The sequence below is a fragment of the Anabrus simplex genome, chromosome 3, assembly GCF_040414725.1.
Source record: "Anabrus simplex isolate iqAnaSimp1 chromosome 3, ASM4041472v1, whole genome shotgun sequence".
NCBI lineage: Eukaryota > Metazoa > Arthropoda > Insecta > Orthoptera > Tettigoniidae > Anabrus > Anabrus simplex.
Window position 1 is genome coordinate 489655936 of NC_090267.1, and position 15438 is coordinate 489671373.

Below are 15438 nucleotides of genomic sequence, written 5' to 3' on the forward strand. Positions count from 1 at the left end.
ATAGTAATGAAGTTTTCTATTTCAGGTATACTGATACGTTTGTGAAATAATAAATTCGTCTTTATAATCTCAATGGTGTTCTTAATAGGAATGTTCGTGTACATGTCCTTGATGTCGAAGGAACTTGTTACATGAGATGAAGTTAACTTGAAATCTTTAATAGCAATGCAGAACTCTTTGGAGTTTTTTATCGAAGATTTGGTATAAAATACGTAGTTATGAGTTAAGAACCTATGAATAAATTTGGATATTTTGTATGTGGGGCTTCTCCGAAAATTAATTATAGGTCTCATAGGTGCATCCTTTTTATGTAATTTAGGCATAGCTCATGCTTTAGGAAGTCCTGGATTCATATTAATGAGTTTTTGAATATCTTGGTCGTTAAAAAGGAAGGAGCTTTGCTTCAGTATCCCTTTCAAATTCTTTTGAATTTTTAGGGTGGGGTCTTTCTCAATTACCTTAAATTTGTTGTTAGTGAAAAAAGTTTCTGTTTTATTGATGTATTCGGTTTCATTTAATATTACTACTGTTCCACCTTTATCAGCTTTCGTTATCACTACATCACTTTGTCTAATTTTACGCTGAAGATCCTTCTCGATTTTAGTGTTTGTGGAATTGGTTAGTAACCCTCTAATTATGGAGGGAATTTTTTTCTTTGCTTCGTACCGTACGTCATTCTGAATGTCGACTGGAAGGGTTTGTATGGCTGTCTCTGTTTCTGCTAAAGTTTGTATTAATACTTGTCTGTTATTGAAACTATGCCAATTGTGATTAGGCCCTTTGCTTAATAATTGTAATTCTTGTTCTGTAAACGTCGTGTTCGACAAGTTTATGACGGGGGGTGGGAATTCTTCACAATTAAAAGAAGATTTAGGTTGATGCTTATTTAGATTTGTTGGGGGATTGTTTTTTAGGTTTTCTAACTTCTTATTCAAAGTTGTACGTTTCTTATTTATTAGAATTTCAACTTTATCTCTGCCGTATTTTTGTACAGAATCCCATTCTAGCGGAACTAAGTTACTAGAAGCAGAAAGGTGCGCTAGGTAAAGCTCCCGGTTGAGGAAGGATTTCTTCCTATACATAAATTTAATTTCTCGTTTAAGCCATATGCGGTTAACTGTTCTTTGTGTGGAAATTTGGAAAACTGAGCGTATGTTGTTTCTTTGTGCCCCTTTTAAGAATTTAGGAATTAGATTATTGTTTAGACATTCTTTAAGGAAATATATATCTGTGCTTACTTTTGCAAGTTTCAATTTTGCCTGAGGCATTAATAAAGTATCGATTAGGTGGTTATTTATACTTACTTCTTGATTAAACATCGATACGGTCATGAAATGGACAACTTGAAATACGAATGCTAACCAAGCAGGAAACATTACGAACATCTATCTTAATCTGAAGATGAAACTTGCAAAAGTAAGCACAGATATATATTTCCTTAAAGAATGTCTAAACAATAATCTAATTCCTAAATTCTTAAAAGGGGCACAAAGAAACAACATACGCTCAGTTTTCCAAATTTCCACACAAAGAACAGTTAACCGCATATGGCTTAAACGAGAAATTAAATTTATGTATAGGAAGAAATCCTTCCTCAACCGGGAGCTTTACCTAGCGCACCTTTCTGCTTCTAGTAACTTAGTTCCGCTAGAATGGGATTCTGTACAAAAATACGGCAGAGATAAAGTTGAAATTCTAATAAACAAGAAACGTACAACTTTGAATAAGAAGTTAGAAAACCTAAAAAACAATCCCCCAACAAATCTAAATAAGCATCAACCTAAATCTTCTTTTAATTGTGAAGAATTCCCACCCCCCGTCATAAACTTGTCGAACACGACGTTTACAGAACAAGAATTACAATTATTAAGCAAAGGGCCTAATCACAATTGGCATAGTTTCAATAACAGACAAGTATTAATACAAACTTTAGCAGAAACAGAGACAGCCATACAAACCCTTCCAGTCGACATTCAGAATGACGTACGGTACGAAGCAAAGAAAAAAATTCCCTCCATAATTAGAGGGTTACTAACCAATTCCACAAACACTAAAATCGAGAAGGATCTTCAGCGTAAAATTAGACAAAGTGATGTAGTGATAACGAAAGCTGATAAAGGTGGAACAGTAGTAATATTAAATGAAACCGAATACATCAATAAAACAGAAACTTGTTTCACTAACAACAAATTTAAGGTAATTGAGAAAGACCCCACCCTAAAAATTCAAAAGAATTTGAAAGGGATACTGAAGCAAAGCTCCTTCCTTTTTAACGACCAAGATATTCAAAACTCATTAATATGAATCCAGGACTTCCTAAAGCAAGAGCTATGCCTAAATTACATAAAAAGGATGCACCTATGAGACCTATAATTAATTTTCGGAGAAGCCCCACATACAAAATATCCAAATTTATTCATAGGTTCTTAACTCATAACTACGTATTTTATACCAAATCTTCGATAAAAAACTCCAAAGAGTTCTGCATTGCTATTAAAGATTTCAAGTTAACTTCATCTCATGTAACAAGTTCCTTCGACATCAAGGACATGTACACGAACATTCCTATTAAGAACACCATTGAGATTATAAAGACGAATTTATTATTTCACAAACGTATCAGTATACCTGAAATAGAAAACTTCATTACTATCTTGGAATTCGTTTTGAACCACAATTTCTTCTCTTTTGATAATAAAATATATCAGCAAGATGGACTTCCAATGGGAGCGCCGGCTTCTGGAATTTTAGCTAACATTTACCTCGACTTTTTGGAACATAATCAAACACGACATCGCAGAAGCACAGCCCAATCTCCCTCCTCCCTCACATGTTATTTTAGATGACGATGAAACTCTACTTCCCTTCTCTCCAGAGCTTTCCATGAAAACTGTCAAACTGTATCACATCGTTACTTCACCAGGTCGCGCTCAAAGACAGACCCTCTAGACAGCGCAGAATAAACATCTTTTCCAAACAAGAACGAAAGGCAAGATGACCTATTCTGACGACCTCCATTTTTATCGAAGGAGTCTCCAAAGAACTTTTATTTGTGCTTATTGTCAATGTTTTTCTTTTCAGTTCTTTATTTATACAGCTGAAGAGGACCACTAAGTGGTCGAAACATGTCCTGTAAGTTTTAATTTTATTCAATTTTGCCTGAGGCATTAATAAAGTATCGATTGGGTGGTTATTTATACTTACTTCTTCTTTAGGAGTCTCTGACAAACTTCCTGGCATAAAGTTTTTTGGTCCTGGTTGAGGAGGTGGATGATGGTTTGAGCACTTCAGTAACTTATTCCTATGGCTAAAGCAATTTGCGAAATTTTTATTCGCCAATCTTCACCAATAATGTCACGAATGGCAGCAGTGCTGTCTTCAGAGATGCTTGTTCATGGACTCCTTTCACGAGGTTCAGTTTCCACAGCTTCTCTTCCTGCCACACATTTTTTAGCTCACTCATACACTCGAGTCTGCGAAAGTGTTTCTTCCTCAAACTGTCTTGGAGCAGTCTCAAAATTTCCAAAGGTTTGGTGCCCTCTTTTGCGAGAAATTTGATGATGCGTTGCGCAGCAGACATGTTCACCTCTTGCTCACTCATGGTGTAATGAAGCTGCCCAGCTCTCCACCATCGTTTGCGCGTGCAAGCCCCTTCTCTAGACACCCCCACCAATATCCTGGGAAAGCTCTGCCTCAGAATTATTACTGACAGCAACGGTGCATTCAAATTCCTGTTTATATATCATCCGCCTTCGTAGTTAGCATCAATGTACTAAAATAGATTTTTATTTTACAGACCCTTCTCTGAAAGAAGCTGTAAAAGAAATTCTACCCTTGGCACGTCATTTTTCAATTGTGGTTCGCTTCATAGAGGAAAGACAACAGTTTAAGTATGGGCAGGTGAATCATGCTTTGTCTGCTGCAATGGCTGCACTCATCAAGGAGTATATGGTGTTTGTTTCACAGCTTGAAAATTTGAGCTACAGAAACAATTTCAGTCTCCAATCACTCAACTTTTATATCAGGCCCATCATGGATACCAGTGAGATTTTGGCCCATATTGCTACAGCAGTATGCAAGGTATGTTGCTGTTAGAATATGTAGGAATTGTAGGTAATACAATGGATATTATAATTATATTTTAAATAATACATTGCATCCTGAAATAGACTTCCTACTCATCTTCCTATATACAAATTATAATCATTATAAAATATTAAAGCAATCTTATTAACAGTGTTGATGGTAGATCTACAACTGTTTGGAAAATAATCCTGTGAGACAAGCTATAGTTTGTTCCTGAAAATCAATTCTTTTCTTACTTTACAGTCTGATGCTGTGGGAGGCAAGGTTTTGAGCTTATTGCATGAGATGACCATCAGCTATGGTGGAAATGCAAAAAGCCAGGAAGTGTGTCTATATCTAATGCAGATGGCCTGTACTCCATACATGGAAATTTTGGAGCAGTGGATTTATAAAGGTGTCATCTGCGACCCATTTCATGAGGTAGGAAATTTTGAAGTGCTGTTTATTTAAACTGCCCCTGAAATATGGAAAGTTACTTTCTTCGTCCTGTAAGTACCTAGGTGTTAATATTAGAAAAGATCTTCATTGGGGTAATAACATTGAGGTAAATAAAGGTTTCTGATCTCTTCATATGATTATGAGGGTATTTAGGGGTTATAGTGGGGAGTAATTATTGTCTGGCGCATCCACATTGCGGGGTGGGTATCCTCCACATCGGTGGGCTGGTGTGAAGGAGAGCTAAGTTCAGGCAGGGACCCAGTCTCACGGGGTATAATATGGAACCCATGCCCAGGGTTCTTAGGCAGAGAAGGAGACCTTCGGAATGGCGAAGATGGTGCATGAGGCAACCCATCCTCCCTGGGGAAAATTAGAAGAGGAAACCACTGCCTTGTGGAGAAGAGGGATCTTCAAGGGCTAAGGGAGTAAACCCTGAAAGGAAATCCTCTGATGCGTTAGGCTTAGCAGGTCAGCAGACGAGTAAATTTGTACTTGCTTTCAACTACAATACAAGCCTCGGATGGCAGTTTAAAAATGAAAATGGAATTGACAAGTCTCTGACTACAGTTGCACAGTATGATGGTAATGCTGATGTTCGTGCAAGTGTAAGATCAGAAAACAAAACCCGATTTGGAACAATAAATATTTTAACAATGAATGGGAAGGAAAATGAATTGCTTGACCTAATGGAGAGACGAAAACTCGACATCCTGGGATTAAGTGAAGTAAAATGGAAAGGGATGAAGAAACTAAGAAGGAGTACACCTTGTACTGGATGGGTAACAGTAAAGAGAAAAGAAATTGAGTGGGATTTGTAGTGAATCAGAATGTTGAACCAATAGCTGAAGGTGAGTAGGTAAATGAAAGAATTATAATAATGCACATACATGTAAACAAGGAACTACTGAAGATAATACAGGGGTATGCTCCACAGACAGGATGTAGCGTGGAAGAAAAATAAGAGTTCCTCAATGAACTGGAAACACATATTGTTGGAGATGGGATCATGATAATGGGAGATATGAATTCTCATGTGGGAACTGATAGAATGGGATATCAGAATGTTCTGGGCCCACATGGGTATATCGATAGAAATGAAGATGGAGAGAAACTGTTGGACTTTTATATCAGAAATAACCTAATAATAAAGAACACATGTTTATGAAGAGGAATAGTTAATAACAACAGACTGAGAATAGGGAAGATACATCATGGATATGAAGATAATTCCCAGTGAAAGTATAGAAGGTGATCATAGATTATTGATTGTGGAATTAAAACAAGTAAAAATCTCTAAAATTGTACTGAAGAAGAAACCAAAGATCAGGATTTGGGAACTGGAGGAGAAGGATAAAAGAATTGCATTTGAAGATTGTATAAAAATGAAGTTGCCTAACACGGAAATACGAAGTGGAGAAGAAGAGTGGGACAATTTAAGACAGACATTTGTGGAAGCAGCCATTGAAGTGTGCGGGAAATCGAAAGCAAAGTTTAAGGGAAAGGAGACACGGTGGTGGACAGACAAAATAAAAATAAATAAAAGAAAGAACAAGGTGAGGAAAGAAATGGATAAGGAAAAGCAAAAACTGTATCAGAGGAATGAGAATAAGATAGAAAGGTTACATGTGGAATACAAAAGATTGAAACTACAAGTAAAGAGGAGTATCAAGGAAGAAAAGGAGAAATGTTGGGGAGAGTTTACCAACAAAATTGAGCAAGATAGTCAAGGAAATCAGAAACTATTATACAGAGTAATAAAATCAAAAAATATAAATCAAGAAAAAATCAAGGCATTAGAGAGGGAAGATGGCTCCATAGTACATGACGAAAAGGGTCTTCAGAAGGTGATGGCAAAGTATTTTAATAAACTTTAAAATGAGGATGACTGCTCGGAGAAAGGAGGAGATAAGAAAATGGAAATAATAGAGAAAAAGAAGAGAACCCGATAACATGGTTGAAACTTGAAAGGGCAGTGAAAGCAATGACCAAAGGTAAAGCAAGTGGAAAAGACTAATTCAATGCTGATATGGTAAAGGCAGCAGGAAGCATTGGACTACAGTGGCTATACAGAGCCCTCAATGCCATATGGAAGGATGAAAGGATACCTGTAGATTGGCAACAAGGAAGCATTGTAGGCTACCACTGTTCAAAAAAGGAAATAGGAAGAAATGTGAAAATTATGGGCTAAAAATGGGCTAAAATTGATATCCTGTAACTCGGGCCAATATAGGTATTTTTTGGAGAGAAGTTTAAAACGTGATAAAAACTATCCAGTCATAACGATTGTTTTACTTGCCAACGTTCCTAACAAATAATAATAATAAAATTAATAATATTAAAAATAATATCGATTTTATGTCACTTTTAATGATTTTCAGAGGTACCGAACAAAACATGCTAGGGTATGCATTAATAAAAAAAATGGAGACAGCAAACGTACAAAATTAAACATTATGATAATAAAAAGCATTACCGCCACACCTGTAGATATCCGTAAATGTGGCAAACTTTCCTATTATTTATTTTTATTCTTTCAGCCGTGGAAATTTTGGCACTATCGGGGCGATAGCATACTTTTAACAATGTGGTCTCTCTTATCTCATTTACAGCTGTTTAGGTAAATCCTGATGTGATAAATGTAGAGAACAAGCATATCATATAATGAAAAATAAGGGCCTGGCTTTCAGCAGCCGCAGTTATCAAAAGAATGCTTCTATTCTCTATGTATTATATTCGGAAGTACAACTCTTAACATACACTAGTTATCAGCTGGTGGTTTGGCATGGCTTCATTAGGAAGGAGTGGCTTCTGCTACACATACACCATCTGGGAATATCAGAGACCATCTCCAGAAACCATTTGGGAATAGATTCTCACTGTTTGGACTCTATAGTCGGGAACAAAACTATTTTTAAAAGGTTCAAAAAGACTGAACCTTGATCGCAGAGCATGGCTGACGAGATGGCAGTGAAGATGAAGTCACTTGGAATGACGACACGCCGGTAGCAAGGAAGTTTGCGGCACAAGCCGATAATTCAAATGAAAGCAGTGATCAGGTTTACTCATGTTTACTGTGAGGTAGGCCTACTGCTTAACTGACAGAGACAAATGACTGGCCAATAAGTTATTTTGTATCAACAATGCATAATATGGGGTCGAGTATGAAATGAGACGAATCTTCGTAGCAATCTTCCAGACGTCAACCTCATCAGGGGAATTATTATTTATTTATTATTTAGCATTTGGCTGTACATATCAACGTTAGTCAAAAAATAAATTACGTATTTGCATCATTACAGTTTGACTTCCAAGTTGTTAATAAAGTCTATTACGGCTGGACCTGCTTCCACAAAGTCACTGAAGTTGCCATATAGGAATGTATTACAAGTTGTCCATTTCATGACCGTATCGATGTTTAATCAAGAAGTAAGTATAAATAACCACCTAATCGATACTTTATTAATGCCTCAGGCAAAATTGAATAAAATTAAAACTTACAGGACATGTTTCGACCACTTAGTGGTCCTCTTCAGCTGTATAAATAAAGAACTGAAAAGAAAAACATTGACAATAAGCACAAATAAAAGTTCTTTGGAGACTCCTTTGATAAAAATGGAGGTCGTCAGAATAGGTCATCTTGCCTTTCGTTCTTGTTTGGAAAAGATGTTTATTCTGCGCTGTCTAGAGGGTCTGTCTTTGAGCGCGACCTGGTGAAGTAACGATGTGATACAGTTTGACAGTTCATGGAAAGCTCTGGAGAGAAGGGAAGTAGAGTTTCATCGTCATCTAAAATAACATGTGAGGGAGGAGGGAGATTGGGCTGTGCTTCTGCGATGTCATGTTTGATTATATCTCTTGTTCGTCTAGTCTGTTTCATGTCTACCCATTCTAAGTATTTGCTAATATTCTCATATAAGATGTTTTTATGCTCGTTGTTTTCGTTGAGATTCTCTTCACCGTTTTCCAATTTATCAAGAACGATGTGAATGTTTTCCAGGTTGTTCATAAGATTACCTTTATTAATCATACAGATAATTTGAAGGTCCTGTTTTATATTGGTGAATTTGTGGTTGGACTCTTTCATATGGGATCCCATGGCAGAGAAAGAGTCCAACCACAAATTCACCAATATAAAACAGGACCTTCAAATTATCTGTATGATTAATAAAGGTAATCTTATGAACAACCTGGAAAACATCCACATCGTTCTTGATAAATTGGAAAACGGTGAAGAGAATCTCAACGAAAACAACGAGCATAAAAACATCTTATATGAGAATATTAGCAAATACTTAGAATGGGTAGACATGAAACAGACTAGACGAACAAGAGATATAATCAAACACGACATCGCAGAAGCACAGCCCAATCTCCCTCCTCCCTCACATGTTATTTTAGATGACGATGAAACTCTACTTCCCTTCTCTCCAGAGCTTTCCATGAACTGTCAAACTGTATCACATCGTTACTTCACCAGGTCGCGCTCAAAGACAGACCCTCTAGACAGCGCAGAATAAACATCTTTTCCAAACAAGAACGAAAGGCAAGATGACCTATTCTGACGACCACCATTTCTATCAAAGGAGTCTCCAAAGAACTTTTATTTGTGCTTATTGTCAATGTTTTTCTTTTCAGTTCTTTATTTATACAGCTGAAGAGGACCACTAAGTGGTCGAAACATGTCCTGTAAGTTTTAATTTTATTCAATTTTGCCTGAGGCATTAATAAAGTATCGATTAGGTGGTTATTTATACTTACTTCTTGATATAGGAATGTGTCGGGCAGTCATTCACTATTTGCCGTATAGTCTGCCTGGGAGCACCGCAACTGCATTCTGGCCCCACTTGTAGAGAAGATCTGCACATCTGCCATGGTTTGTTCTTATCCTGTTTAGCGTTGACCAAATTTTCCTGGGTAGGTGAAAGCCACTGGGTGGTGTTGTGGTGCTTGTGATCACTTGCAGCCGACATGGAATGTTTTTCACCAATTCTTCCTTCCAGGTTTGCAAGAGGTTTGCATTTATCTTCTTATACTCTTGGAGCAAGGCGTGTTTGCGTTTGAGTTCCGCTGGTGGAATGTGACTCAGTGTTGGTAACCAGAATGTAGGTGGTGAATTTACTGTGCCAGATACAAGTCTCATTGCCTGATTCCATTGGGCATCAATGAGTTTGGTATAGCTGCTATTGAGCCACACTGGAGAAGAGTATTCAGCTGTTGAGTAGACCAAACTGAGAGCATTGGTGCGTCAAGTGTCGGCTGAAGAACCCGATGTAGTGCCACACAGTTTCTGAAGTATGTTGTTTCTAGACTAAATTTTTTCACCCGTTTTCTTCAGGTGTTTCTTAAAGGAGAGGGCTCTATCTAATGTGATCACCAGATAGTTTGATTCATTGGTGTGGGTCAAACGATTCTTACCCAGTTTCACTTCTAGTTCACGATTAGCTCGTTTATTGCATAAGTGGAAACATTTCACTGTATAATTTTTTTGTTTGGTTTGGCTTCAGCTTCCATTTTTGGAAGTATTCTTCAAGAATGCATAATTAATTAATTAATGAGATTGAATGTATGATGTGATATGAGTAAATAAAACTGACTATATTTACTTTATATGTAGGCCTAAAAGTCATGTTCACCATTTGTCTTCTTTACATTTAGAAACATTGCCTTCCAACTCTTTATAGCCTAGAAGTCATGTGTTCACTGCACATTATTTGAGTTTATCGCATACTGGATCCCCCTTGGTTGTAAAAGTGGGGAAATATAGGGGTCTAATACACGAGTAAATACGGTAGAATAGCCTAATAGCCTATCTACTTACTACCTAATTTGGAATTATTTTGAATACCTTTTTAACACTGCAAATAAATCCAATTACAGTATTATTTTAAACCTCCGTGTGAGAAGAGGACAGTGAATGCAAGTGGGTATTATTTTCAAATGAGCTGAGAGTTCTTGTCGTATGATTCTTTCAGTGAGCCATGGCCCTATATGTCTTGTTCACAGCTGAAGTTCTGCTCTCTGTGAATGTCCAATGTGTGTTGTGTCTCACTGATCCGTGAGTTCACCACTCAGCACTATCTGCTGCGAGTCAGCTAAATTGTGTGCCGTAGCTTGCCGTTGTTGCAATTAGATTCACTCGGACAGTTGAATGTATCGATACAGTGCTTCAAATTGTACACTCGGTAGTCAGTACTCTATTTCCACTTGGTGCGGGGTTTATTGCAACCATAAAAGTCGCCTTTGTTAATAAGTCAGTATTCAGAAAGCCTAGTTCTAGAACAGAAAGAATTAATGTTCATGGCAGTAAATTAATTAATTTAATTAATCTGTTTTATATTTTATTTATTTATAATTAATTGGGTGTTTATTGTACTCAGTTTTAAGGTCCTGCTTTACACCTCTTTGGGTCATGTATTTTAAGATCATAATTGCAGGTAAATATATGATACTCCAATCTCTAAGTAAAGAAAAATCTAATGAGGAGTATAATGCAAATTATGGAAGTGTCAAGGGAGCAAATTATTTGAAGAAATTATCTCATTATTTCTGTCTTTTGGAACTACTTATACCTTACATTCTCAGATATTTGTCACTTTATGTTCCAGTTTCTTGTGGAAGATAATGAAGTTATACAGTATGAAGAGCAGCCTATAGATTATTCTGCAGATTACTGGGAGAAGAGATACATGATTCGTAGAGAAAGAATTCCTTTATTTCTTGAAGGCATGTCTGATGTAATCTTGCGGACTGGGAAGTACTTAAACGTCATTCGGCAGTGTGGTATGTTAAATACATGGTCTATTTGTTGTATATCTTCAGATATGGAAACTCTCTCTTTATTGGGGGTGACCCTACTCAGATTTTGGACCAAAAATGAAACTTTGGTACTGGTAGACATTCCAAACTCTGGGTCACTGTCTCTCCTTTTTTGTTTTGTTTTGTTGCATGTGCTGCCTGTTTTAAAGATCCTATGGTGACATTTAAATTTCATGTGTGTGTTCCGTTTAACTGGGCTCACCTACTGCTATTATGCTTTTTCTCAAAAGGAACTTTTCTAGAAATCAAAATGCTTCGGATAAACCGGTTTTCACCTAATTAGAATCAAACTTTGTTGTTCATAAATTTGTAGTAATCGTTGCAAATTTCATTGTGATTGACACAGGTGTAGAATATATTGGAAGTGGAAAGTGTTTGTAGTGGATTTTATTTGTAAATCTTTTTAAGTAGTACTTACTGTATGATCTGGTGTGTTGTGATAGAAATTTTATTTGTATTCCATGTAACTACCTAACCTGTACAGTGTAAATATTTTTGTAACATATTGTATTTGTAACTAGTAGATTACATATCTATATTTACTCGAACAGTGCAGAAAGTTTGTGACACGAATTTTTGAACAAGGTGTGTTGGCCTTTGTTAGTTATGCATTCGAGAAATATGTTCTTACTATTCTGGAAATGGAAGGATTGTGATCGTTTGTATTCGAGAAAATGGTTCAAAGATCGCGACCGCTGAAAGAGTTGTGATTGGTCAATCCGGGCAAGCTCCTGTGTTCTGATTGGCTACTTCAAGGCCAGAGTTCCCTTTAAAAGGGGCTAGGCAGCATTTCGTGAGAAGTCTCTGTGCTGTCTTGGTCTTGGTCTTGGCTTGCTAAGCCTGCCGAAGTTTTTGACGTCGTGAACGTCTCCTCGGTACCAGCATGGACTGCTTTGGGGTAAGCGCTGTTGCTTTCTGTCCGGTTTTAAGTACCATTTAATTTTCGTTGGTGTATCACAGGAGTTTGCCCTAATTGCCACTCTGTTGATCAGATGTGAAAAGCAAGTTTTGATATCACTCTAAAATGTAATAGTATTTTGTGTTTCCCCTTACCTTCAATATTGTATTTGTGGAGTTTGATTTGTACTGAGATGTACTTGCTTAACTCTTTGAACTTGTAGGAAGCTCTTGTCAAAGAATATATAACTTATGTGTCTCTAAGAACATGTATCTGTATCTTACGAAAGGTGTATCGGTATTTTCCGTATTGACTGAAACTGTTCGTAATTTATTTATTTTGTAAAGTCCATTTTGTAAATAATATTTTGAACATCAAAGATCACTGTTAATTTTTCCGAACTGCAACCTAGATATATCCATGCCCCTGGTAGGTTCCCAGTTACATCCCACGTTCCTTGTTTGTTATCTTCAAGTTGCCCTGCTGTTTTAGCCACAGTTCATTACATGATTACGGTGTGTATAGTGTTCAGGTACCTTGTAATTTGATTTACTTTCCTCCCTTTAACTGTGTTTGTGTAACAGCTGAAGTACTGGTTACAGTGATTGTAACTAATTTGTAGTATCCATTTTTGAAACGGTTGGAAACTTTCAGAATATATAGTGAACGCATGGAAAAATGATATGGTGCCATTTATTAATACAAATGTTAATGATATGAGCATTTAACTTGTAACACTCAAATTTATATAGCTTCCTCAACTTGTAATTATTTTTGTGGTAATGTTTGGTTGTAATGGTATCTGTTCTTAGGGCTGAATGTGTGGTTTTTTTCTTTTTTTTCACTTGTGGAATTATGCGGGAACCTCCTAAAATCAGCATGGGTAGGCTTGTGGGTTACCCATTCTTCTTCTGATGACAGTCAAATTCACTAGAGTTCATATCATTCACGATCATGCCAAAGACAGTACCACTCAGTCTGCTTGATTTGCTTGATGCCATTTTGTACCTTCCAACTGTAAACACAGCGCTCCATGGATATTCTGTGGATTGTCTGCCCAAACCATTTCCAACATACGAGCACAACAGAAAATTACAGTGTCAGAACATTTTCTACATACGAGCTGAAAGGGTTAATTAATAACAAACAAATTCCTCTACAAATAATTCCTTTGATATTCCTAAGTTTAACAACCAAGTTTCATACCAGAAAACAAAAAAATAGTGCACTTGGAAATTCTCATGTTCATAAAAAAATAGAATGCCTTGAAGGATAGGAAGTTCATATTCACAGGACATATTCATTAGTTTGTTCTGCAGAAATGATTAGCATTTCAGTCACCTAGGTTTAGCATGTGTCCTGTTGCCTAGTAGGCACTTAGTAATTCATTGGCACTGATAACTTGTTCCACGTGTGATGGCATTGACGCGTATAAGGCGCGAATGGCATCCTGGGGTATAGCCATCCATGCTGCATTCACGTGGTTCCACAGTTCATCTTTGGTGGTTGGCATTGGGTCATAATACCGCACCCGTCGTTTCACCATATCCCACACATTTTTTATTGGCGACAAGTCCGGTGATCAGGCGGGCCAGGGCAACAGTCTGACATCCTGTGACAACCAGAAGGCACGTGTTCGTGCAGCAAAATTTGGTTGCGCATTGTCCTGCTGAAATATGGCATCTGAGGTGTCGTGCAGAAAGGGTATGATTACGGGTCGCAGGATGTCATTCACGTAGGTCAAACTTGTCACAGTGCCGTTGACACGCACCAACTGTGATTTGTGGTTGTTCCCAATAGCGCTCTATACCATAACGCCTTGAATTGGCGCTGAATGTCTTGTGCGAATGCAGTTGGTGTGATGCCTCTCCCCCTGTCTGCGGCGAACCAAAATGTGGCCATCATTTTCAAACAAACAAAACCTGGATGGATTCATTTGAAAACACTGTGTGATGCCATTCCTGTCCTCAGTGACATCGTTCCATACACCATTGCAGTCTAGCATGTTTATGCACATTAGTTAAAGGTAGGCGGAGAAGTGGACGACTCACCGGTAACCCAAATCATAATAAACGGCGGCGGGCTGTCACTCCTGATAGTGTACAATGTGTTACACTGTTCCACTGTTGCGCCAGAGCCGAGGACGACGCAGATCTGTCCTGCAATGCCATTCGAATGAGGCGTCTATCTTCTCGGCGGGGTGGTCTGGGTGATGCGACCAGACCATCTCGTCGTGTTCTACGGCCTTCTGTGAAACATTCTGTACACACCCGTTGCACTGCCGACACTTTTTGTCCCACACGAGTAGCAATTTCCCATGTGCATGCATCACATTCTCTCATGCCAATGACGCTCCCTCTTTCAAACTCGCTTATTTGATGGTACAGTTCTCACATCATGCCTGCACGTCTGATCAAGTCACGCTGAGTGAATCATAATTTGGAGACGAATGGCTCAATTTTTAAACCAAATGTTGCATCCTTCTTTAGACTATATTAATATTTGGTGTAAATCAGGCTAAATTTAATACAGATAAAAAAATATGTTTTCCTTTTGTAAATTACAGATACATTAGTTGTATGTGGAATGTGTTTTAGACAATTTTGTAAAAACTTTTTGATATTATTTTCTGACATGTTTGTGATTTTCTTTTCTTTCCTTCTCCACATTTTTCTCTTGTTTTGTATTATTTCTTTTTTCCTTTAATGAGACAGATCCATATCCTCTCATATTGGGTACTTCACACTGATCCAGATAGGAAACTGCCAATAGGTCGCCCAAAGACACGGCGAAAAGCAGCCTTTAATCAGGTGGGGCTGACGGTCACAGAAGAAGATGCGAGAGACAGGCAGCGATGGGCCAATATCTGCACTAGATATCAATATGTTTGTGACCTTTTTGTTTCTCTGTCTTCTACTATAGGTCTTAATGGCCTGTAAAAATCAGCAAATGATAATGATGATCTGTTATTTCAGGTAAGATTGTGAAGGCACCTCAGGCTGAATCATTAATGTATACGCTCCATGACCGTCAGTATGCCGAAACTATCGAAGAGGCATACCGGTTTGCTAGTAAGACTTTGTTGGAATTACTCATGGATGAAAATGATCTCATGGGCAGATTACGGTAAGCAGACTTTTATAATACATTAAAAAAATTTTTTTTTCATATTGTAGAATGGTCTGTACACATTGTGCTTA

The 15438-nt window shown here is 37.5% G+C and overlaps 1 protein-coding gene across 1 annotated transcript in view; it reads left to right on the plus strand.

The window, feature by feature from the left end:
• LOC136867464 (gamma-tubulin complex component 2) overlaps positions 1-15438 on the plus strand; it is a 165707-nt gene that overhangs the window by 69871 nt on the left and 80398 nt on the right. The window contains exons 6-9 of the mRNA XM_067144671.2: positions 3797-4080; positions 4330-4506; positions 11130-11304; positions 15214-15364. Coding sequence (XP_067000772.2) covers positions 3797-4080; positions 4330-4506; positions 11130-11304; positions 15214-15364 — 787 coding nt within the window. The remainder of the gene's footprint in view (positions 1-3796; positions 4081-4329; positions 4507-11129; positions 11305-15213; positions 15365-15438) is intronic.